Source organism: Castor canadensis, chromosome 15 (genome assembly GCF_047511655.1).
Source record: "Castor canadensis chromosome 15, mCasCan1.hap1v2, whole genome shotgun sequence".
NCBI classification, from domain to species: domain Eukaryota; kingdom Metazoa; phylum Chordata; class Mammalia; order Rodentia; family Castoridae; genus Castor; species Castor canadensis.
The window spans coordinates 14,341,455-14,367,313 of NC_133400.1; the positions used below are offsets into that span (position 1 = coordinate 14,341,455).

General features: G+C 47.7%; 1 protein-coding gene and 1 long non-coding RNA gene across 8 annotated transcripts; one reads left to right on the plus strand and one right to left on the minus strand.

Moving 5' to 3' along the window:
* Positions 1–1,750: 1,750 nt before the first annotated feature.
* On the plus strand, positions 1,751–14,238 carry Dhodh (dihydroorotate dehydrogenase (quinone)). 3 transcript variants are annotated; one of them, XM_020172682.2, is made up of 9 exons: positions 1,751–1,861; positions 4,449–4,661; positions 6,704–6,903; positions 8,933–9,015; positions 11,257–11,444; positions 11,989–12,102; positions 12,757–12,910; positions 13,059–13,218; positions 13,912–14,238. In XM_020172682.2, exons 1-9 carry the CDS (start codon positions 1,841–1,843, stop codon positions 13,964–13,966), a joined length of 1,188 nt encoding a protein of 395 aa, XP_020028271.2. In that variant the 5' UTR covers positions 1,751–1,840; the 3' UTR covers positions 13,967–14,238. The 3 variants fall into 3 exon arrangements, with proteins under 3 accessions (XP_020028271.2, XP_073911830.1, XP_073911831.1); XM_074055729.1 differs by having other exon boundaries at positions 1,783–1,861; positions 4,452–4,661; XM_074055730.1 differs by lacking the exon at positions 1,751–1,861 and adding an exon at positions 4,208–4,335.
* Positions 14,239–15,562: 1,324 nt separating this feature from the next.
* LOC109692197 (uncharacterized) lies at positions 15,563–24,563 on the minus strand. 5 transcript variants are annotated; one of them, XR_012441908.1, is made up of 6 exons: positions 24,409–24,563; positions 22,111–23,738; positions 21,259–21,439; positions 19,895–20,103; positions 19,688–19,821; positions 15,563–17,614 (listed from the first exon to the last, which is right to left on the minus strand). It is a non-coding gene; the product is annotated as an uncharacterized lncRNA (long non-coding RNA). The 5 variants fall into 5 exon arrangements; XR_012441910.1 differs by lacking the exon at positions 19,895–20,103; XR_012441909.1 differs by lacking the exon at positions 19,688–19,821.
* Between the last annotated feature and the right edge of the window lie 1,296 nt (positions 24,564–25,859).

Consider the following 25,859-nt stretch of genomic DNA (forward strand, 5'->3'; position numbering starts at 1 on the left):
CCAGTCAGTGGGTTTCTTGAATTTATTCCAATTTGATAGCAAACAATTGATGGAAGTCCAAAAATAACTTGAGTGAACGTGTTTCAAACCCATTCCCCTCTTCGACCCTAATTTCTGCTACAATACCCAAGCTATTTTGGCTCATGGAACAGTAAACAGGAAGGAACACTACAACTGGCTAAAAATGACTTGGTTGTGCAAAGCCTCTGAACATTAAGTATAACTATGGCGGTTGACACTTAGTCTGCAGAAGCTGTTCTCCAACAGCAGTGTTAGGTAGATTTCAAAATTCACTGGGACATGAGACAACGAGGTGACTCACTAGGTCAGCGTAACACTGTAATATCCAACACTCCAACAAAGCGGTGCACTCAGGGTCTGCTTAGAGCCGTAGGTTAAAAAATATTCTTCCTATCTGCTGTACCAGAATTCAAGGCATCATCAGAGCCACCTTATCCAGGAGGTGCAGGCCTACGTCTGGTAACACACGGGGTCAAGAGAATGTTTTCAAATCCGAAAGAAAAACGAATCTTAGAGCAAAGTTTACACACATTAATATATTCACCTAGCAACACGGCAGTAAAGGTTTTTAAGCTAAGAAGTACAAATTGTATAATTTATGGTACACATGTTTTAAAACATTCGTATGAAAAATACAGTTCTTAGTTTTTCTTTAGGAAGGGGCTCAGCCATGAAGAAGAACGAAATGTTATCATTCGCTGGTAAATGGATGGAATTGGAGAACATCATTCTGAGTGAGGTTAGCCTGGCTCAAAAGACCAAAAATCGTATGTTCTCCCTCATATGTGGACATTAGATCAAGGGCAAACACAACAAGGGGATTGGACTATGAGCACATGATAAAAGCGAGAGCACACAAGGGAGGGGTGAGGATAGGTAAGACACCTAAAAAACTAGCTAGCATTTGTTGCCCTTAATGCAGAGAAACTAAAGCAGATACCTTAAAGCAACTGAGGCCAATAGGAAAAGGAGACCAGGAACTAGAGAAAAGGTGAGATCAGAAAGAATTAACCTAGAAGGTAACACCCACGCACAGGAAATCAATGTGAGTCAATGCCCTGTATAGCTATCCTTATCTCAACCAGCAAAACCCCTTGTTCCTTCCTATTATTGCTTATATTCTCTCTACAACAAAATTAGAGATAAGGGCAAAATAGTTTCTGCTGGGTATTGAGGGGGGGAGCGGGAGGGGGTGGAGTGGGTGGTAAGGGAGGGGGTGGAGGCAGGGGGGAGAAATAAACCAAGCCTTGTATGCACATATGAATAATAAAAGAAAAATGAAAAAAAAAAAAAAAAGGAAGGGGCTCAGGAAAGTCATAGGCATGAAGACAACCATTGGAGCCTTCGGGCTGTGGCGCCGTTTATTTCGTTCCTAAGAACGCAGAAGCAGGAACAGTGGCGGTGAAGTAACGGCCAGGCAGCCTTGAGGCTACGACTTAAGCCTCTTCCATTGACCTCCAAGGAATCCCCTCCCCACTTTAGAGAATTCCGGAGGCCTTTTTCTCACGGAACTTTCAGTCCTCACTGATGCACAGGTTACAGCTCCAGCCTTCAGCAGCCCCGAAGGCAAGCATCTTGGATAAGCGTAGCAACGTTCTGACGCCAGGTAGCAGGCGGAAGAGGCGTGGCTTCCAGCAGTGCGCATGCGCGCGGACATCCAACCAGAACCTCCGAGAAGAGCGCAGAAGGAGGGGGCGTCCGCTCCACCCAACTTCTCTGCCATTGGTGGGTTGGCGGCTCTAGCGTCATGGGTGGGCGGGGCCTGTGCCGTACCCTCTAATGGAGGCAATACCGAGGCGGTCCCACTGGTGGAAGGAATATGGCGTGGAGACAGCTGAAAGTGAGTCTGACTAGTGAGCCTTGCGGTGGCAAGGGAAGAAAGCTCGGGTGGGGAGAGAATGGAGGGCAGGTGCATTTACACGTGTATGCGATCTGAGTGTAAGTGCACGTGGACATTTTGAACCTGACACAGGGGCCGTAGTGAATACGTGACCGCCTAGCATTGTGTGCAGGGTCTAACGCGGAAAGGGATTAGGTGAAGACGTCCCCAGCCCTTCCAGATGAAGTTTTGTTCGGGAGGGGGCTCTGTGTCCCTGAGGCCTGGGACGGGATAGTTACTCGTATATTTGACATGACAGGCGTTTCCACAGTCTCCTGGGGGAGAGGAATACTTGGTGTACGTTAGTTTAACAGTTTCATGGGATCCATAAAGCGCTATCTGATGCATCATTTCTCTGTTTAGAGAAGGTCCAAATCTTTATTCTGGCCGTTATTCCACCTATTTCTGCCTTATTTTTTAGTTACAAACTTTCTTCCCCCTCACTGTGAACTTCTGATTCTCTTTTGCCACCAAGGGAGCCTTAACGCTTGAAACTCCTTTGACTGCCTCCTAGCCTTTTTTTTTTTTTTTTAACGGTAATGGGGCCGAACTCAGGACTTCACTCTTGCTAGGCACTTGAGCCACGCCCCCCATTCCCCCTTTTTTCTTTTTTTTTTTTTTTTTTGCGCTTGTGGTATTTTTCAGGTAGGGTCTCACATTTTGTCCATGCTGACCTCGAACTGAACCGCCATGCTCCTATCTATAGGCTCCCGCGTAGGTGGGATGCACCGCACCTGGCTTGTAGGTTGAGATGGAATCTCTCTAATTGCTCTGGCTGACCTTAAACCGCTGGGATTACAGATGTGAGCCATTGCACCCGGCCACCCTTTAAACTCTTCTTTATCCTTTCAATATCAGCTTTAAGGCTCTCTCAAGGAAGCCTTTCCTTACCCGAGATTTGATGAGTTCTTCCATTATGCCACAAATGCTTTCTTCCTTCACAGCAGTGATCATGAGTTCATACTCACCAGAAGGGCTGGGGCCAGGTCTGCTTTGCCCACCTTTGACCTCAGTTACATTTGATGAATGATTGAAATGGCGAGTGACCTGGCATCTGGTAGTGATAAATCAGAGAAAAGCAGCCAGCCCGGTGCTGGTGACTCATAACTGTAATCCTAGTTACTCAGGAGGCAGAGATCAGGAGGATCGCGGTTTGAAGCCAGCCTGAGCAAATAGTTTGAGAGACCCTATCTTGAAAGTACCTAACACAAAAAAAGGGCTGGTGGAGTGGCTCAAGGTGTAGGCCCTGAGTTCAAGCCCCAGTGCCGCAAAAAAAAAAAAAAAAAAAATTTTTTTTTTTTGATCCATTTGAATTGGGACAGTGACTACTTTCCACCCAACAAGACCTGGAACTCCTTTTGTCTTGCAACCACCTTTTATATTACACATATGTTCTAATTCAAGCTAATAACCTTTCTATGTATAATTTTTTATTATAAATTTCTTATATATTCGTTATACGGGGGAACTTGTAGTGACAATTCCGATTAGATGTATATAGTACATTATTTACATTGCCCCCATCGTCTCTCCCCCTCAGCCCCCTTCCCACCCCACTTAAAGCAATTGCAAGGGTTTCTAGTTCTGTTTCATATAGGTATATGAAGTCCATCAACCACTTACCGTCACCTTAATCTCCTTCCTTCCCCCTCCCCCCTCCCATTATTACCCTTCCACAATATAAAGGAGAAATTAAAGGAAATCAAATGTAATTCAACATGTTTCAATGTGAGGTGATTGGGTGTTTAAGCCTTTGCTTAGAAATGGAGTGCCAGGGGGATAAGAAGAGTGGTGAAGGGGGTGAATTCAAGTATGATATATTTTAAATACTGGAAGAATTTTTGTAAATGCCACAATGTACCCCTAACCCAGAAAAAAAAAAAAAAAGCCAAAGGATTCTCATCCTGGTAAATAAAAAGAATTGTGAGTGACACAGGGGTGTTGTATTGTCAACACCCCAAAACACCATGCCATTCCCCATGGGATTTCTTGAGGGGTTACTAATTTTTTATAATATTTCGTGCAAAACAGCATGGTTGTACCTCAATTTACAAGATAACTGTATTCCTGGAAAAGTCACTGTATATGAAAATCATGTCAGTGAGTTTGCCTCTAGACTCATAATATGAATGTTTTACATGAATGTCAGTAATATGTTCAAAAGTCATACAGGACAATTCATCTATCAGTCTCAAGCAAAGAATGGGACTTCACTGACTTCTGTCTTAAGTCTATTAGCATTGCTTTGTCACAGTAACCAGCAAAAATACCTCACATGACCCATAGGGGGTAGAACTGCGCCTCTTGAAAACCCTGACCTTAGCTTCCTAAGGAAAACCTTCAGGGCCAGAGCCTGTGTAAGCAGAGCGTAGACACAGCCTCTTTAGGGGCCTGTGTGCGAGCAGGACTAGAAATAAAGGGGACTCGTGTCAGAGGTGAGCAATGTCACTTCATATGACCTGTTATGTTCTGACTAGGTATAATGGCTCAGGGAGGGTGCTGTAGCCTGGCCCGGTGGGGAACCTGCATATGTGCTCTTTTTCTCCAGAAGCAGGCCCTGGATGCGATAGTCATCTTGGGGGGTGGAGGACTTCTCTTCACTTCCTACCTCACTACCACGGGGGATGAGCACTTCTATGCTGAATATTTGATGCCAGCTCTGCAGGGGCTGCTGGACCCAGAGTCAGCCCACAGACTGGCTGTTCGCTTCACCTCCCTGGGACTCCTTCCTCGGGCTACTTTTCAAGATTCTGACATGCTGGTAGGTACTCTTGGAACACCCTGTATGAGGGGAAGGTCATGGCTACTGATGGGTCTCAGCTGGAATTGAGCATTCCAGAACCAGAGCTCAAAGTTAGTGAGAATCTGAGGTTCGATCTGAGCAGTCATCATGTTATTATGTATCATATCCTATGATTACATCATAACAGTGACTTTTATATAACTTCTGAGACTTACTTTGTTGGGCAATGTTCTCTAATCATTAACTACTCCACGAGCAAGGTCCTACTGTTATTACCAACTACAGTTAAGTGACTTGCCCAAAGTCACATAGCTAGGAAATGACAGAACCAGGATTCAGACCCAACCTCAAGCATTGTCCTACCTTGCTGAGGTCACAGGTAGCTCAGTCCTCTCCTCTGCTGACTAGGGAAGTCTGCCAGTCATTAAACATCTCATGGGAGGCAGGTGAGTACAGTCAGCCTGGGAGGAAGGTAGATACCTGCCCCAGCCTGAGCACCTGGGCCCCGTCGAATGCCATACTGAGCTGTGTTTTGGGGTCACTGCAGCAAACAAGGTGTACCTCAGAGACTCTGTATCCCTGTGGAAGCCTTGGCAGTTTCCTTTTAGAGACTTCTTACAAAGTAGGGGATAGCAGAAGGATTTGAACATGGAAACCTCAGACCCATTTGGGGGAAGGGTCACTGTTAGGAATCAGAGGCCCTTTGCTGCATTGTCCCTTGGGCCTTAGGATCTTGCTTTTTCCCATCAGACAGTCTCGAGCCGTCTTCAAACACCAAAGGCCACTGCAGGATTAGAAGAGCATTCCTTTCATTAAGGATTCCCCACCCCAGACTGGGTTTGAAAGCCCCGAGTCAGCGTGAAGTGGAAGTTAAGAGGTCCAGGCAGAAAGGGGCGAGAAGGAGGGGAGGCTAAGGGTGGTACAGAGCTGTGTCCAGGTGGGCACAGCTAACAGCCGGTGTGGTCCTCATGCTGTGACCTTGAATGCCACTGCATGTCCACTCTTGCTGCAGCTCATACAGAATTTGGTCCCAATGACTTCTTTTGAGATGGTCACACTGTGTTGCCCAGGCTGGTCCCAAACTCATGAACTCAAATTCTTTTCCCACCTCAGCCTCCTGAGAAGCTGACATTAGAGGTGTGCACCACCATGTTAGACATCCCAACTTCTTAACCGACAGCCAGGCCGCTTGATGCTCTCACCAACTTATGTTTCTAGGTTTAGTTTTCCACCATTTCCCTAAATCCCCAGTTCCCATTATGGTTAGAATCTCTTGGTATGGAGGCAGCTTTCTGCCAGACCAGTGTACCCATCATCTCAGAGAGGCCTGGCAGCTGCCTGGGGGATTGCATTGTGCGGTCAAGGTTGAGAACCACTATCCTTGAGGGGTCCCTAGTCCAGCCACACTTCTTGCCTCTTGTCCTGTGGTGTCCCCTACACATTCTTACCTTCATTGTTCTTCTCCCTGCTTGGAGCACCTTCCTTACCTCCTGCTTCCAGGGTCAGGTGGCTTCTCCCTGGGAGGTGCTTGCCCTTCCTCAGGTTGCTGGAGCCAGCAGCAAGGCCTCCCAGCTGAGCACCATGATGCCCCCGGCTTCCCCCTGGGAGTCTGTGGAGGTTGCTGGGCTTATCAGCCTGGGGTGGAGGGACATAGCTGGGGCTGGTTAATTAGGCTGATTACAGGGTTTTTGCTGCTTAATGCTCTGGTTTCAAAGTAGCATTGGGGCTAACATCAGTGAGCCACTTTCCCGCCCAGGCTGGTAGTAGGAGATACGAATCCTAACCATAATTGAAAAGGTTGTGCCCATCTTCTCTTCACCCACGGTGGAAATGCTGGCTCTCTGCAGCATCAATGACGAAGCCTCATGCTTTCAGATTCCAGCAGGCAGCAGAATCGCCAGCAGAGCTCTCTTACAAGTAAACTCAGAGCTCCATTCCCCATGTAGCCCTTCTAGAATTCAGATTCTGTGAGCTTGCTGGTGTTTAACAGACTCCCCGGGGACCACACTTTGAGAAACGCTGGTGTTGCCTTGTGTATCCTGACTGTTTCCCTCTTCCAGGAAGTGAGAGTTCTGGGCCATAAATTCCGCAATCCAGTAGGGATTGCTGCAGGATTTGACAAACATGGGGAAGCTGTGGATGGACTTTATAAGCTGGGCTTCGGTTTTGTTGAAGTAGGAAGTGTGACTCCCCAGCCACAGGATGGGAACCCCAGACCCAGGGTCTTCCGCCTCCCGGAGGACCAAGCCGTCATTAACAGGTAGGTTGTGGTCTAGGGTTGACTGGATGTCTTCTGCCCTGTTGGGACCTCAGAGGTGGAAGCTCTGCCTTGGGTTTTTTTCTCACATGATTGTGGTCATTTTCTGTCATTTGGAATGTTCAGGAGCCCTGTTGAGCAGCTCTTGTGTGCTGGGCATAGGTCCTCACACCAGCCTTGGAAAGCAGGTTTTATTGCTTCTGAGCTCTAAACTACTTAGCTCCAGTCACAGCTGGACTTCACAGTTTGTGCTTTTCCGTGTTGTTACTCTAATGCCCTTGTCCAATGCTGGCCAGCAGAAATATAATGTGAGCCTAATGTGTCACCTGAAATACTCTAATGACCACATTGAAACAAGAAAAAGAAATAGGTGAAATTATGTATTTTATTTATAATTATTATGATTTAATTATAAACACAATTTATTCTAAAATCATCATTTTCATGTGGAATTTATATAAAAATTATTCATGAGCTCTTTTCCTCCTTTTATTTGCACCAAGTCTTCCAAAGTCATTGTGCCCTTTACTCTAGCACCTCACTGTGGATCAGCCACTATTGGAGAGCTGTGAGGCCATATGTGGTCAGCAGCCGTGCCCTAGCCTTTCAGTGAGCAGGGAAATGTAGTGTTCAACGCACACAGCAGCTCTCCTAAAGAAGGAGAAATCAAGTCCTAGCTGTGTAAGGCCCTACCCGTCATCATCCTGGACAATTTTACTACAGCAAACCCAGAAAGGGAAAAGTTCCTTTGTCAACAGAGTTTTGGAGAGCCCTCTTGGGGCTGTTAATGACTTTCTGGGAGATTGACTTGTCACAGCTTTAGATGGCTGGGGAGTAGCTTGTGGGCATTTGTGCATTCAGCTTTCTTGCCCTGTATGGCATGTAGTAGGGCTCAGTACACGTCTGCTGGGAGAATGGGTGAGTTTATTAAATTAGCAGAGCCATGTGCCACTATGTCTGTTGGGTTGCTTCTGGCTGCAGGCAACAAAGTGGCTTAAACAACAGGCATTTGTTATTTTCTTCTCACTCCAGGGCAGTGGGCAGTTTCAGGGTTGGCTGCATGGCAGGGTAATGTCGAGACTGTCCAGGCCTTCCCCTCCTGCTTGTAAGATGGCCACCACAGCTGAAAGCACTGTACCCTCACATGGACATCCAGCCGAAGAAAGGGAAAAGGGCAGGGACTCTCCCAAGCTCCAGTTCAATACCTGCTTCTCAGTGACCACACCTGGTCCCTGTCGTGCTTCAGTTGTCAGCCTTGCTGACATCAGTGTTTTTACCCTGTATGAGGAAGAAGGGGAGGGGATAGTCACTAGGTCAGCAATTCACAGTGGGGCTGGGGGTACGGGAGGAAAAAGGGAAATGAGGTCTTTGTGGATGTCTGGTTGCAGAGTGATAGAGAAGTAAGACATGAGCCTGTTCTCAAGAAGATTATAACCTAGTGTGGACTCTTAAGCATATATGTACATCCTGAGTCAGGTGAAAGATAGGAGCAAAGCACTCTTAATGTCAGAGGGTGAGAACTCCTCATAGCTGGGGGTTTTATGCAAGGAAGAAAGGGAACATTTGACCCAGGCCAGAAAGAAGGAATGATTTCATCAAGCAGAAAGGATGAGGTGGCAGGATGGGTTCCAGGAGGAGCATTTGGAGCCCCTGCAGGAGATGGCATGCAGACACTTATCAGACAATGACAAGGCTCAGCTGGAGGGGTAGGGAGACCAGGGGAGTAGGTCGTGGGGTGACCAGGTACAGAGGGGAGCCACAGTCCAGGCAGGGCCAGGCTGTTTCCTATGCAAGTTGCTCACAGCTTGTTTGCACTGTTGAATCTTGAATCTTTCCCTTTGTGCTTGATGGTGTTCTGGCAAGTTCTCTGTGAGTCCCAGGGTGTTTAGACATTGAAAGACTAAGAACTAATTTGATTTGTTTTGCTCTTTTGGTTTTTAAAGTCATAAGTATGTGGTGGAACTGACCACAGTACTTTTTCCAGAGTGTTGCCTTCTAACCTTGCCCCTCCCCTATTGGCTGTGTGCTGCAGGTACGGGTTTAACAGCCATGGGCTCTCAGCGGTGGAGCGCAGGTTACGGGCCAGACAGCAGAAGCAGACCAAGCTCACTGAAGGTACAGCAGAGAAGCAGGGAAGGACTTCCTTCTTTGTTAGAAGAAAACGTGGGGGAAACACTGGGAACATTCCTGGGGAAGTGAACATAAGTGAGCAAGAGGAAAAAAACCATGGAGGAACTTGGGCTCCTCTCCTATGAGAATTTTCCTGTAGGAGCCTTTATGGTTTTAATTTAATCTCACAATTCAGCAGAGCCTGGCATATGACCCATGTTGTGTCCTAGCTCGGGGAGCCTGGGGGCAAGTGGAGCAGAGTGCCCATCTGTGCCCACTGGGGAGCTGAGATGTAAGCTGACCTGCGTGCCATCTTCCCATGCCCTGCCCTGCTGTCCTTTGTCCACTGTGTAAATAATGTACATTGACTATAGGAGTGTTAGTGAGCACAGAGCAGCCTAAAGAAGGAAGTTACTCACACGTCTGTCCACTCAGGACTGAGTAATGTTCCTACTTGGAGATCAGTCTTTAGGACTTGGTTCAGAAGCAGCATGCACATTTGACGGCTGCCTTTGGAGATTCTGGTATGTGTTTCCTGTGGTGTGGGTTTCTTTTGCCCTCTCAGTTGCACTTAGGGTTGTAGCCCTGTGTGGTGTCTTCCTACCCATGGCTGCGTGGGGCAGCAGCCCAGGAGGAAGAATTTTTCTCTTCCTATCCATCTGGAACTTCTTCCAGGAGGTGGTAGGCTCATTACATATCCTGATGGCACAATGAGAAAACCTATGAAGATTGTCTTCATGTCAGGAAGGAAAAGAGGCATTCTGCAATTTCAGATGGCGGGAGCAAGAGATGACCATGTTTAGCAACCCCTAGCTTCAATAGACCAGACCCTACCATGTGACAGGCCCTCTTATTCGGAGAACTTTGAAGGTCACAACATAACTTCCATGGTTTTCCTTTGCCTTCCTTTTCTTCGTTTAATGCCCATGGTGCCCTGTGTACTGGCTTTCTCACCTGTTCTCCCTTGCCTACCCTGCTCACTCTCACATTCACTGGAGTAAGGCAGAATCCTGGGGTTGAGCTCTGCACGTGTGTATCCCTGGCATCCAGGAACCCTGAAGAAGCATCTTGCCAGCACCATGCCCAGCAGTGTTTGTTGACACAGGGCAGTGGTGCCCTGGATAGGGTCATCAAGCCATTCCTAACTCCGGGGTCTTCTCAGCCTGAACAGATGTTTTAATGATAGGTCCAGTTGCCATGTGAAGCCATGCCTGCAAGCCAGTTTACCTGTGTGGAAAATAACTCAAGTTTACAAACGGTCTTGGTTTCATGGGTGCTAGACCTGGGAAGCTTCCAAGTAGCTAAGTATGTTGGGTTATGTCACTAAGCTGATTGGGTTCCAGTCCCCTCCCTTACCCTCCTCAGGAAATTAGCTACACAAATCTGGTAAAAGCAATTTGTGACTTGTGGTGCGAGAAGGTGGATAGCAGTACTGGATGTTGTCCTCTCTGGCCTTATGTGTTGTGAACTAACTTGGCATCCTAGGTCTTTTCCCAAGCATCAGATGGCAGAAGCAGCCTGTACCAGTGGTGTGCCAGTGACCTCTGCAGATAGGATGGTGTCTTAGGAGAAGCCAAGTGCAGACGACTCCTTTCTTTCATACATAGCAAGCTTCTGGAAAGTCATTTTTCTGGAGGCCCAAAATGCAAGTCACTTGACAGTGCCATGGAGTTTTAAGTATAGCAGCTGTGTTACTTCCCTGCCAGTTAAGACAGTTTTGAGAGTGAAACGGAGACAGGCATGAATAATTATGCCTGGACCCCAGGAGTAATCAGGCCTATCATGGAAGCACTGCAATGGTATGGTCACCCTAATTATAAGTTCCATTTCTCAGAGAACTACATAAATTATAAAAACATCTACATTTTAGTCATGATTATGGAAAATAAGCTTTTTGGGGGGGAGATTGAACCCTAGGCCTCATGCATGCCAAGTACATGCTATACCACTATACTACACCCCAGCCTTACCTTTTTTATCACTAGCATTTTCACTCTCACCTTCTCCATTTTCCATGTAAGTTTGAAAAGTAAAAAGAAGCAGAATGCAGTAAAACATGCTTGTAGTTGTCCATACTTTGCGACACAGATGGTGAGATTTTTTTTGGTTAGGCAACAGTTCACCTACCACCTTTGTCAGCTGGTGAAGGAAAGCCAGCTCTGGAAGCTGCTCATGGTCTTGAGTCAGGGATGGCCTGAAAATACTGCCCAGGAAACTGGACTGAGTCTTGAGCAATGATATTTACAGATGGGCGGCCACTGGGAATAAACCTGGGAAAGAATAAAACATCAGTGGATGCTGCTGCAGACTACGCAGAAGGGGTTCGAGTCCTGGGCCCACTGGCTGACTACCTGGTAGTGAACGTGTCCAGTCCCAACACTGCTGGGCTGCGAAGCCTGCAGGGGAAGGCTGAGCTGCGCCGCCTGCTGACCAAGGTGAGTTATTACACCTTCATGTCATCTCCAGCCTGTCCTTCCCTGTCCTGTTCATTTTCCAGTGGGAAGCTTCAGCATACCTGGTGTGAAACTGTCCTTCACAGCTGGGCCAGTTAGGACCCCTCATCACACCCTCCCAAAGCACAACACTGATTCTGTGTATTAGTAATTAATTATTCAGTTATCTGTCTGTTCTTAAATCGTTAAGGTCCACAGAGCAGGGACACGTCTCTCATTTATCACTCTGTCCCTAGCACCCAGCATGAATGGAATTATTTTTCATCACACAGTGCTGCTTGTGACAGTACTGTTATTTTTAGAACAAAAGTCCAAGTTTTAAGATAGTAGCTGGTGCCAGTAGGGATCTTTTGGTTCAAAAGTGTTAAGCCAAAAAAATTACAAAGAAAAAAGAATTGAGCCAGATCCATCTCAGTTGGACCCTCACATAACTGAATTCTGGGTTTTCTGAAAAGAAGAAATCGCCCATGGGTTAGTTTAAAGCTTCAGTGAAAACACTGACCTGTAACTTGGGGTCCCTATCTAGGTGCTCCAGGAGAGAGATGCTTTAAAGGCAGCACGGAAGCCTGCAGTGCTGGTGAAGATCGCCCCGGACCTCACAGCCCAAGACAAGGAGGACATTGCCAGTGTGGCAAGAGAGGTTTGGGTCAGGGTGGCCCGAGGGTGGGAATGCTTCTCATTGTCCACAGAGGTTCTTTGGACCTCTGGGACAATCCAGAATGGCATAATGGTGAGTTCCTGTCTGTGAAATGGAAGGCTGCTTGAATGTCTGTCATGATTAATTTATCCTATGATAAAAAGGGAATATTTAGATATCTTGTCCCTCTCTTTCCTTGTTTTCATCTAGAAAGGGCTCAAAGGCCTATGCTTGCTTCTCCAGCCAGGCTCAGTGGGGACTGCAGTGTTATCTGTCTCACCCTCTCCACCTGGTCTGAACTCCAGGCCTCTGTGGTGAAGGAGAGTAGTGGGAACACAGACGAAGCCTTGGAGTCCTGGCTTTAAATCCTGGTTCCACACTTACTTCCTTAGGGTCTCAGACAAGACCCTATCAAGCAGCTTGTTCTAAGGATTACACCCTGTTTAGGGGTGTTGTGGGTAGTCAGTATGTGATGTCACGTTGAGGCTCATTCTGACACTTGCTCTAGACGAGAAGTGGAGTGAGGCCTGTGCAGCTTTTGCTTCTAGGGCTGAAGGGGGTGGCCCCAGCCAGTCTGGTGGTTGCCTCACATCTAAACCAGCTTCTCTGAGTCTCTCGGACCATAACTTGAGGCTCTTTCTCTGTGTCACACTGCAGTTGGGCATCGATGGACTGATTGTCACAAACACCACAGTGAGTCGCCCTGCCAGTCTCCAGGGTGCCCAGCGCTCTGAGACAGGAGGTCTGAGTGGGAAGCCCCTTCGAGACCTGTCGACTCAGACCATCCGGGAGATGTACGCCCTCACCCAAGGCAAGCCTACAGATTCATGTCTTCATATGTGTGTGTGGCTCTGGCTCCTGGGCCACATGGCAGTCCCTTTTCCCTCCCTACTGTGTTTGCCCTACCAAGGCCCTGACCTTCACCCCCTTTCACAGCGTTGCACTGTGCTTCTCTGCAGGCCGAATTCCCATCATCGGGGTTGGCGGTGTGAGCAGCGGGCAGGACGCACTGGAGAAGATCCAGGCAGGGGCTTCCCTGGTGCAGCTGTACACTGCCCTCACCTACCGGGGGCCGCCCGTGGTGGGCAGGGTCAAGCGCGAGCTGGAGGCCCTCCTGAAGTGAGTGGGGCTGGTGTGGTTTGAGTCAGAGTCAGTCAGAAGCTACTCAGGAGGCAGAGATCAGGAGGATCATGGTTTGAAGCCAGCCCAGGCAAATAGTTCCTCAAGACCCTATCTTGAAAAACCCTTCACAAAAATAGGGCTGGTGGAGTGGCTCAAGGTGAAGGCCCTGAGTTCAAGCCCCAGTACCGCAGAAACACAAACAAACAAAAACAAACAGAGTCAGTCAGAAATTAAACTGGGAAGGAAAGACTCACCCACAGGGATGTTGTTCATCTATTGCTCGTGCACAGAGGATTGGAGAGATACACTGAATGCGGGGAAAATGATTGGTACTTTGACGAATGACGAATGGTGCCAAGGGAATTGAATTCAAGGCACTGGTGCTTTCAGGACAGGGTTTGCCACTTATTTAAGGGACAGGGGTCTGAGAAATTCTGGCAGAATTAAGCTGTTAAGTGAGTCACACTGGCTCATTGTCAGGAGCTGTCAGTACTGAAAATCGATTCTCTTCCTGCTGTGCAGACCTGGGTGGACATAACTCCAGGTCCCTGGGGGCACAGGGTGCACAGGGTGGGATGGTGCCTTTGGGAGAGAGGCGGCGTGTTTGTGGGCAAGTGAGTGAGTGCGGGCTTCCCGCAGTGCTAGGCCAGGCTGCCTTCACACTTGCTGAAGCCACCGTTCTCTCTCCAGAGAGAAGGGATTTAGCAGAGTCACAGATGCCATTGCAGCAGATCACCGGAGGTGACAATGTTGGCTGTCTGAAGTCTGAACTAGAACCTTCCCACCAACTTGGGCGAGCCTTGTGGCTGGATTGTGAAAAGAGAATGGCTCTCTCAAGCCACATTCCCCAAGCTGTGACTTGTTCACCAGAACCAGTGAAGGCTCTCCTCCGTCACTCAGAAGACTATGAACTTCACAATTCCTTCTGATCTAAGTCCTGAGATCCTTCAATATCGTAAGGACATTGGATACGTGGGATAAAAGTCATGGAGCAAATAAAGCCATTTAAAACTTGGACTGAAACCCCATCCCTTTCTGGGGGGGCCAGGCTTTGCCCAGATGCTGTAGGTCCTTCTAGGCCTCTACTCTTTGGGTCTGCTGGGGGCTTCCCAGGACCCTGCCTTTCAGTCTGCCTTTATTTAAGTTTCTAACTATTAAAAACTTTATTTTGACATATTTCAAACTGACAAAAGTTGCAAGAACAGTGCAGGGAACGTCCATATATCCTTCACTTTGATTGGCCAATTGTTACCGTCTTTCATAGTGGCTTTCTCTCTCTCTACATATATATGTATAAAACTTTAATAAATATATATTATTTGTTATTGCTTGAAGCATTTGAGGGGAAGTTGCAACCATCATAACTCTCATAAGTGCTTCAGTATATATCTCCTAAACATATGCCATTAAATTATTTAAATTATAAAATTGGGAGACATTCTTTATAGTGATTCAAACAATATAATACTCTGTGTTAAAGTTCCTCTTTCTCCTAATCTCACTCTCCAGAAGTAACTACTGTTTGTTGTATGGCCTCCCAGACTTTTCTATGCATGAACAACAGAGTTGTTCATGAGGTTTTTTTTTTGTACACCTAGGCATAGCATGTCTACTGTTTTCCATGTTTATAGTAGTTCTACATTTTCACAAAAATGACACATCACAAGGATGGTTTGCAGCCTCCTTTCTTCCCTGTTATGAGATGGGCCAATCTGTCGTCGTCTTCATAGTGGGTAAGGTTTAGCTGGTCCCCTCTTGTGATCACTTGGATGACTTCCAGTGTTGTCCTATCAGAGCATGCCTCAGGGGACATTCTTGTACACACACCTGTGCCTCTGCTTGGCTGTTAATATCTAGCTGGTTCTAAAAGTGATCATAGTTGGATCAAAGAATTGGTGTGTTTTATGTTTTGGTAGAGCCAACTGGCTCCTGTAAGCTTTTACAGCTCCCCATTTCTCACCATGGAGGCAGCAGCTGAAGGGATGTCCTGTGCCCTGGCAGTGCCTGTTCAGAGCTACACTGAGAAGCTTGATAAAGAGCCACCACTATGTCAGTTAATACCCACCAAGCACTGATGGGCAGATGCTTGGTCACCTTACAGGTGAGGAGATGGTGACAGAGAGGTTACTGATGTATTCAGTCACAAGCCAGTCTGGGCTTGTGCCGAGTGCCTCTGCCATGTGTCTTGCAATGGCTGTTCATCACCTTCTTTGCTTCCTGTTCACTCTACTGAAGGCAAAGTGACAAAACAGGGAAAAATGGGAATGGGCAAAAGGAAGAAGGAAAAGAACTGGCTTTAAATTTTTTCTCTCATAGCAAGGGGGGGGGGAGCGGGGCGGGGCGGGGGGGGGGCAAATGGGCCAGTAGAACTTAAGAGAGCTGAAAGTGCTATGCCGTGCTGTTGCGAGGCACGAGGAGAAGTGTACTCGAGTGCAACTGTGCTTCTGTCCCTGCGTTGAGGTGAACTCTGTCTTGGAGTCAGAGCCACATTTTCCATGGGTCCCTAGGGATTCTGTTCCAAATGCCTCTGTTTCAGATCTAGTCACGATCCCAGCTGGATTCTCTGTGTAGCTGGCAGGAAAGCTTAGTGGCTTTGGGAAATACATTGATTTGCTGAGGCTGCCCTAACAAAGTGCCATGGACTAAGTGGCTTCACCAACAGAAATGCATCTGTTACACTTCTGGAGGTTAGAAGTCAGTCCAATACGGCTGCAGGTCTATGAGGGAAGGACCTGTCCAAGCCTCTCCCTCAGTGTACAGGTATCTGTTTTCTCCCTGTGTGTTTACATTGTTTTCCCTTTCTCTGTCTCTCTGTATTAATTTCCTTTTATACAAAGACACCTGTCACTTGGGATTAGGTCCCCTTCTAATGACCTATCTCTGGAAAGATGCCATCTCCAGGTAAGGCCACATTTTGAGGTACTGGGGCTTAGGGCATTAACATATCAATTTGAACGGACACAATGCAGTCTGTACAGGAAATGTGCTTGCTGTCCCCTGCTTTAAAAGTATCTGTAGCCAGGCACTGGTGGCTCACGCCTGTAATCCTAGCTACTCAGGAGGCAGAGATCAGGAGGATCATGGTTTGCAGCCAGCCTGGGCAAATAGCTTTCGAGGTCCTATTGTGAAAAAAAAATTCTAACACTGAACGTGTTGGCAGAGTGGCTCAAGGTGTACGCTCTGAGTTAAAAGTCCAGTACCACACAAACAAAGGAAAGGTATCTATAACTCGGTGCTGTTGGCAGAAGCTCCTCAAAGTGCATGACGAACATTGGTCAGGCTAAAGCTGTCTAGCCATTAACGGAAGCAACAGAGAAATATCCCTCTTTGCAACACCACGTGGCAAAGTGAAGCTGGGGCCGTTGTCTGTGCACTGGGTTGGAACTGGCTCATCTTCACAGCCAACAGGATTGCCTGGGCCCCTCACCTCTGCGCAGCTTGTTTTAAATGCGATTTCTTGCAGCTTTGTGGAAACACCCATTCTGTGGTACAGAACTCAAACCATGGCTCAATCTCAAACTGCTCAGCTAGTGCGCCCTCCCCGCCTGCTCACTGTCTGCCAGAGAACCAATGGCCAGTCTCCCACTGTCCTTTTAAAACGGCTTTTCCTTTGTTATGAAAATAATATAAATAAATTTAAACAATATAAAAATATATGAGCCCGGAAAGAAAAGTTGTCCACCTCTTTCCCCCAGACAATTCCACTTCCCAAACGTAAGCACAGTGAACTTTTGTATCTATTATTCTAGATTTTTTCTAGGCATTCTTCTTTCTATGGCCATACAAACACATATATCCATAGATATCTGCCTTTTTTATCTGTCTGCACACGTCTATAGAAAGTTTTTAAGAATGGTACCTGGAACTTGTTATTTCTACTGAATCAGAGGAGGGTGATCTGATCTGATCCCAGAACCTCAAATATTTTAGTGTAGACTTTGTGCAAACTAGTACATTGTACCTCACAGCCCCAGCATCACCAGAGCAGCACTTCTCCATGCTACACGACTTCCAGGTCATCATCAGGCAGGCAGGCAGGCTGTGGCTGTGTCTGTTTCCAGATAGCAGGCTGCCTTTCCCAGTGTGGATGGGCCTCCAACATGGGGGCCTGCACAGAGCAGAAGCCGAGGAAGGAGGGCTCGCCCCCTTTCTCCCCCTGCCTGTCACATCTTGAGGGGGACCTTTCGACTCATCTGCCTGTGGGTGGAATTTACATCGGCAGCTGCCTGGTTCTCAGGCATTTGGACTGAATAACACCACCGGCTGCCCTAGTTCTCCACCTTCTAGACAGCAGGTCATGAGATCTTTCAGCCTCTATCTGAAGATGTCTTCACATATGTCCAGATGCTCCTCGACTTACAATGAGGTCACATCCCAAGCAGCTCCTGAGATTCTAAAAATACAAGTCAAAAATGCATTTAATACACCTAACCTACCAAATGTCATAGTTTTGCTTGCCTTAAACTTACATCAGCCCGGAGCAGGGCAGAGTCATCAGTCACAGTCTATTCTATAATGCAGTACTGGACCCCAGGTTCACACTCAGATGGGCATTTAAGAGACATGGGCTGGGAGAATGTAAAGCACGATATCCAGAAAACACTGGTGACACGGTGCACTGTTGGACAATGGTTGTTTACTCTTGTGATTGCATGGTTGACTTGGAGCTGGGTGTATGAGATTGTCTTATACCACAAAATGCTAGCCTCAGCAAAAATTCAAAATTTGGCTGGTGTGGTACTTCATGCCTATAATCTCAGCTATTCAGGAGGTAGAGAGGGGGAGAATTGCAGTTTGAGGGCAGCTCAGGCAAAAAAGTTATCAGGACCCCATCTCAACAAATAAGCTGGGTGTGATGGTTCACATTGTAATCTCAGCTATTCAGGAGGTCTGAGGTTGGCCCTGGGCAAAAAGTGAAAGCTTATCTGAAAAGTAACTAAAGTAAAAATGGCTTGGGATATGGCTTAAGTGGTAGAGCACCTGCCTACCAAGCTTGAAGCTCTGGGTTCAAATCCCAGTAATGCCAAAAAAGAAAAAAAATGACATTTGGCTTTTGTGGAATGTGTATCACTTTCACGCCATTATAAAGTAAAAAAAATTTAAGTGGAACTTAAGTAAATTGGGCCCTATCTATCTATCTATCTATCTAATCTATCTGTTATCTATCGCCAATTGATCCTGCTTCTCTGGAGAGCTCTACTACAGACCAAGAGCCACAAAGGAATTTTGCAACAACCTGAAAGCAATGGAAGCCTAAAGGTGGCAACACTGATATTGGCCTGGGAAACGCTGAATATGGTGCTCAGCTAAGTCAGCCTCAACTTCTGGCCCACTGACTGTGAGGAAGAAATGGTGTTCCACACCCACAAGTTGGCAGTGGTTTGTTCCACAGCAGAGAAAAAAGGAACACAGGCCAGCTTCCTGTTCAGCCTGAGCTGCAAAGGTACCCGGCTCAGCATCACACGTGACACTGTCTCTGTAGTCTCCCATGTCCGGACGAGTTCCTCTGCCCTCTGTAGAACAGAGGCCAATTGGCCAATTGTGATATACCCTTACTGGGGCTTGTCTGGTGTTTTCCATGATCGGGTTCCAGCTCTGCAGTTGTGGCAGGAGCTGGACAGGAGTGACACCATATTCTCAAAGCATCTATCAGGTCTCCCTTGGAGCCTTGACAGCGAGTGGAATGGAGCCCAGAATGACCAGTACTCTTGACAATTCCCTATGGTACTTTTTGTGGAGTGCCTCCTTGGCTTCGCCTGCCCATTTCACATCAGTTATCTGGGCGCAGTTAGGAGTTAAATGGCACTTTGCACACATCGTTACACCGCGTCTCTCCATGGCCATCCCTTAGGCCCACCTTCCTCGTCCCCAGCATCAACACGTCAACATTTATCTCTGCATACACACGCTGGCTGCTTCAGTTTCCACCACAGATGGTGCAGCAGCGGCTGGCTGGGTTGTGTTTTTGCCCTTCCTGAAATAATTTTAGAACAGAGCCCCAGAAGGGGGTGCCTGGGCACAGGTTGTAAGCGTTTAACATGTCGATTGTTACCTCCCAGTTTATAAATTCTCTCCTGCTTTGTTGGAGACAGCCACTTTCCTCTCATGTGGCCCTCACTGGAATTTCCAAGTACAGTGGTTCTCCCTTCTCCGCCTTCATTCTGGGGTCAGCCTGCGTTATGGCTGTCCATGGTGGAAAAGAGCAAAGTAACTGAGGGTTTAAGCAAGCTACTTCCGGCGGCAGAGTGACTGGCACACTCTCTTCTCTCTCCGAGAGAGAGAGAGAGAGAGAGAGAGAGAGAGAGAGAGAGAGAGAGAGAGAGAGAGAGTGTGTGTGTGTGTGTGTGTGTGTGTGTAGAGAGGGGCTTCCACTGAGCCAGACCACAGGGAGGATGGAAAGCCTGGTTTTCCCTGGGTTCCCCCATTCTCCCTTGTCTCTGCCTTCCCTCCTGCTGGTGGGGCCTACCACAGGCTCAGCTACAGGTCAGAGTGGCTGGGTTCCTTCATGTAGCAGTTTCCTTCAAAGGCAAGGAAGGTGCCTCAAGTCACAGTTCCCTGCTGGCCTTCTGATAGACTGCTTCTGGTTTGGGTTCTGTAGACCTGTCCAAGAAAACATCAGAATCGTGGTCTCAGTGACAAGCAGGAAAAGATGTGGAGTGGGAGATTTGCTCACCTTGAACTTGGAGGCCAGGGGTGTAACTTGGATAGCTCAGTGGTCCTTGGTGGCATTTGTTCTGGTCCTCTTGGTGGGACAGTCAAGTGTGCAGGACACTGAGGTTCATCCCGCTCTGCTTTCATGGTGGAGGTGTGGGATGGGCTCCACCTGATGAGGACCATGCTCTGTTGCTCCCTGTGGTCTGCACCAGGAGGGCCTGCTGGCTTCTGATTTGGTAAAAGATGGCAGAAATCTGCTTGTTTATTGTGAGCTGATATTGGGCCAGTCCATTGAAACCGGCTTTGGCGTCAGGTATGAATCTGGGCTTCCAGTCTAGGTCCACACCAACCCATGGCAGTGACTGGTGACTCTCAAGACCCAGGATCCCCAGCAGGCAGACAAAGGGGTGTGTGAGAACAGCCAGCAGTGAGCAGGAGGGCTCCGGATGGGCTATGGATGGGAGACTCACTGCTGATGGAGGGGACGAGTGGGGACTTTAGAGTCAGTCAGAGAAAATTTGCCTGACTTCACTGAGGGCCTCTTTTCTCCTCTGTAAAAACTGGTTTGAAGGACAAATGAAATCCTAGCAGTGACTCTGAAAAGTATGCACACTAAGTGCCAGGCACATCATGCTCTTACTAGTTGTGGGCAATCAAGTGCATTTTGTGTGCCTCAGTTTCTCAACGTGTACAAAATGGATAACGGCAGTACCCACTGCAAAGGGTTGCTGTGGGGATTAAATGTGACATACTTAGTGCTTAGCACATCCCCAACTCCTAATAAATGTTAGTTGTCATTCTCAATATTCCAAATCATCACAAAAGTCCTAGAAGAGAGGGAGGTATTCCTGTATTTCCAGAAAACAACTAGGGCTTTGAGGGATTAAAGCCATAAATTAGGGATCAAGAGAGCTGGAGTGCCAGGCCCAACTGTCTCCTGCTGGTGAAGGCAGAGGACCTCTTGGAGCTTCTGAAAAGTGTCATTAGTTTCTTTTCATTCAAGACTTCATTTCCTTTCAACAGGCAGACTTCGTACTATGTACCTTAAGAAGAGTGTTCACAGAAACTTGTCTGGGGCTCTGGTCTTCTTGAAGAAAGGTGGTAGAATGGGGACTAGCGACGAAAGCCAGTGCCCCATGGGGTGGGGAACATTCTAGAGGAACCACGGTGCTAACCAGGGCAGGGATTGAGCCTCCAAAACTCAGCAACCTAAAGCAGCAATCACCTGTCACCCCACAGGGACCCTGGGCCAGAAGCTCAGAAGAAGGTGATTGGTGGTTCTGGCTCAACTTCATGAGGGGACAACCTAGGCATTGGCTGGAGCTGCAGGCACCTGAGGCTTACCTGGGACTCAAGAAACCATTGTCAAGATGGTTCTCTCACCTGACTGGGGAAGGTGGTGATTGCCATGGACAGGAAGTAGGGGTGGATTTCTCCCCAGGCTGCTTAGTGTCCTCATAACATGGTATCCAGCTCCTCTCAGAGTGTGTCACTGCAGAGGAGGGCGAGGTGGTGCTTTTCATGACCCAGTTTGGAAGTCAGAGGCTGCTAAGCCACACTCATTCTGTTCATTAGAAGAGCAAAGTTGCTGGTTTTAGTGAAACAAAAAGAAATAACAGGGTGCCCAATTAAATGTGAAGTTCAGACAAAGAACAAATGAATTTTAATCTAGGTCTGTTCCAAATGTGCACAGGACACGTTTATACTAAGTTTATTCAAATTTGACAGAGCATCATATATTTTACCTGGCAAAAGAATTCTTACAATTTTTTACTTTTATAATTTTGTGGTCCTGGGGTTTGAACTCTACTACTTGAGTCACATCTCCAGCTAGTTAGAAAGAAGTCACTTAGTCCAGACCTCCACTCAAAGGGAGGGGATTAGTTTCCACTTTTGACAGAAGGAATCTGGAGATTTTCTCAAGCCATCCCAAACAAGGGATTTTGAAATAGTTCATCTGGCCCTAGTGTCTGTGGATAACTGTCTAACAGGGTGATGCAGCAGTGCTGGGACAAGTGACTCCATCTTCCTAATAATCTTATAGAATTTCAGAAAGTCACATGCAACTTTTCTTTCTCTTTCTCCCTCCCTCCCTCCTTCCCTCCCTCCCTCTGTTCCTTCCTTCTGTCCTTCCTTCCTTCTCTCTCTTTCCCTTTCTTCCTTTCCCTCCCTTTCTCCCTCCCTCCCTTTCCTTCTTTTTTTTAGAAAGGGTTTTGCTATGCTTGATCCTCCCACCTCTGCCTCCCAAGTGCTGGGATTACAGCAGTACACAACCGCTCCTAGTTTTCACACATGCTATCTCACAGGATCCTCAGGCAGCCTATGAGGCGGGTGATTATCTCCATTTCACAGATGAAGAAGCTGAAGTTAAGTGCCGGTTCAAGGTGATATGAGCAGAAATGATGGAAGGAGGACAAATTCTTCTAATCTCAAATGTAACATTTGTCCTAGTCTCTGAGGGCGTGCGCTGATCCACTGGGCATGCCTCCATCATTCTTTTTCTATCTGTTGCCATGATGTTATCTCTGACAGGTGATGGGATATGGCTGCTTGCTCCATCCCAGGTGATGGAGGAGGACTCTGGGGGAAGCAAGGTCTGGTGCAGCCTTCTCTCCCACACCAAGCTCTGCAATGCACCTGGCTAGGACCCTGAGGATTCCACCATCACTCGCATTGGCTCCAGAGTCAACAGAAGTTTCCTTTAATCTAGAACAGTAACCTCTGCAGAGATCAGTCAGTTGTCTTATAGACAGTTCTACATTCTCAGAATAAAGACTACATTCCTGAGTTCCATTACAGTTGAGTTTGGTCACATGACCAGCTTCTATTCAGTGAGATCCAAGTGAAGGTGTTGTATGACATTTCTGGGATGTTTTCTGCTGCTTGAAACATGGGTATGATGACTGGAGCTCTGGCATCCACTTCAGACCTGAGGATCAGGGTCGCCCTCCAGGGATGATAGAGGTGAAAGTCAAAAGTGCTTCATGGAACAGGAGCTCTGTCTGCCTACTGCCCCACTTTAATTTGAGAAAATAAATCCCCACATGCTTAAATCACTGTGGCTTGGGATTTTCTTTCATACTTAGCCAGAATTTAACCCCAGTTAGAAAGAGGCCAGGTTGAGGTCATCTCCAACCTTGTATCGGCCTGGGAGAGTTGTGATTAGTGTTCTGCTTGGCTAAGGTGTGCTCCGTGACTTCCTTCTCCCCTAGTGTGGCTCTGTGGTGCCAGCACACCGTGAGCAGGTGCTGAAACTGTGGTGTGGCCTACCTCCAGTCTTGGCCTTTCATAGTGCTGACTGAGTCTTGGCAGTCAGGGAAACTTCTGTGAGAATCTTGGAGTTGTTGGTGTGGGACTGAAATTGTCATGACTTGCTACTCGTAAGATGACACCGGGGGACAGGGCTGGGCACCTACGGGAGAGTGGAGTGGGAATGATCTGGAATTGGCACCCAGCAGGTTGTAAATAACTGGGGAGCCACACTGGGCGGCTCTCCAGAGGGCCAGGTCTCGGGGGAGGGAACTCAGTAAACACTCCCATTCTTTGAATTTCTGCAGCCAAGAGGTTTCTGGGTGTGGAAAACTTCACTTGGAAAGTGTTTTCCAGGAAACAAAAGGAGGTACACAGTGTGACCACACACCTGCTGCCCCGCCAATGCCCATAACGGGACCCTCGGTGTCCAGAGGGTCACAGTGCTCTCTTCCTGTCCCTTGCACATGGACAGTCTCCTGAGCAGAGCCCAGGTCACTGCTGTCAGTCCTCGGCTGCTTGAGAAGCCCTTTGGTCATTCCCTCGGACGGATGTTCAATGTGCAGCTCTTCAGGGGTCTGGGGACGCCTTCCTGCCGCAACAGCACAGAAAGTCTGGGGACCCAAAGGCAATCATTCTGGTTACATCAGGTGTTAATTATATTTGGGCCTCTGATCTAAGCACACACAGACGTGTACACGGTGTGAACAGGGCTGACCTGAACTCATTCGTTTTTTTCACCCGCTCTTTCTTCCAAACAACCATTTATTGAGATCCTGCTTCTTGCCCATAACTGAGCTATGTGTTAGAGGTGGAGGTAATTGGGTTTCCCAGCATCTCTCAGTCCCTCAGAAGAGACAAATGCAGGCCGGGCATGGTGGCTCATGCCTGTCAACCTAGCTACTTGGGAGGCAGAGGTGGGAGGATCGCCATTTCAGGCTAGCCCAGGAAAAAAAGTCAGCAAGACCTTACCTCAAAAACAGTGGTGGAATGCACCTGTCATCCCAGCTATGTGGGAGGCAGAAGTAGAAGGATCACAGTCTAGGCCAGCCCTGGGCAAAAGTGTGAGATATGATCTGAAAAATAACTGAAGCTGAAATGGCTGGGCTTGTTGCTCAAGTGGTAGAGTGTCTGCACGAGGCCCTGAGTTCAAGCCCCAGTACCACCAAAAAAGAAAAAAGAGAGAAAAAAAAAAAAGACAAATGCAAAACATGGGCCAGAATCCCATGGATCTCACCCTATGAGAGGAAGACCCTGGTGCTTTCTGAGTGGAGGGAGACTTACCTGAGGGCTCAGTCATGTCTCTGACTTCCCACATTGACTGCTCAGGAGTGGAGCCTGTGTCAATTCCATTCCTTCTAGAGAGATGGCAGGGACTGAGGTGGATGGTTGGGCTCCTCCCGCCTCTGGCTGTCACTGGGGGACTTGGTTGCCCAAGTGCTTGGTGAGGCAATTTTTTTAGTCTGTTACATAATACTGTGTTTCCAGCCATGGCTCACGTGGTCTTTACCAGTTCCTCATGGCCTCCCTGCTGAGGAGGGCTGTGGCTTGGGCAGACAGGCCTGAGCCTGCACAGAGCCTCACCCTCCTCCAAATGTCAGGCTTCCCCAGCTTTGGGGGCCACTGCTTTAGGGTCTTCCTCCCCTCTTTACTGGTTGTCACTGCCTTGGTCACAGTTTTAATTTGATATATAAGGCTTCTAATTGGCCTCCATTGTCACTTAGAACCAATGCTGGAAAGTTTTCGTCCCTTCCAGGTGAGCAATGCCTTAATCCAGCAAATGTTCTGCTCAAGTTGACTTTTTTTTTTTTTTTTTTTTGAGATAGGGCCTCACTATGTACTCCAGACTGGCCTTGGATTCACAATCCTCCTGCCTTAGTCTCCCAAGGGCTGAGATTACAGGTGTGTACCACCATACCTGAGCCTCCAGTTGACTCTTAAAAGTGACTCTAGTCACTGTAATCCTAGCTACTCAGGAGGCAGAGATTAGGAGGATCATGGTTCAAAGCCAGCCCAGGCAAATAGTTCTGAGAGACCCTATCTTGAAAAAACCCATCACAAAAAAAGGCTAGTGGAGTGGCTCAAGGTGAAGGCCCTGAGTTCAAGCCCCAGTATCGCAAAAAAAAAAAAAAAAAAAAAGTGACTCTAGTGGTAAGAACTTGAGGCTGATTATGTGAGAAGGCCCTAAGAACCTAGGAATGCTCACCAGGTAGGAGAGGCAGGTCCCCCACCCCCTGCCCCAGGGTGGTCCAGGGCTGGGCCTCCCTTACTTATAGCTGTGTTACCTTGAGAAAGTTCCTTACCCTCTCTGTGCCCCATTTATAAATGTAGGCTTGCCAGATGGTGTAAGGATGTACTGCTTAGAGGCCACTGGGAGAAATTCAGTGGGCACTCAGAAAGTGGTTGGTACATGGTGACTCTCGCCTGTGCCCGGTTAGGACTACACACTGACTGTTAAGGTGCTTTTAGGGCTGGTTCTGCTGATGGCTTCTACGCCTCTGAGGGCTGAGTCTTCTCTCTCATAGCTAGATGCAGAAGCAGATGTGACAGGCAGCACTCAATCATGCTGTAATATTTATTTCTCCCACCATTCCAAACTTTTTTTTTTTTTTTTTTGGGCAGTACTAGTTATTAAACTCAGGGTTCTGGAACCATGGCCTCAACTCTTTTTGCTTTAGTTTGTATTTCAGATAGGGTCTCACGCTTTTGCCCAGGCTGACCTTGGATCATGATCC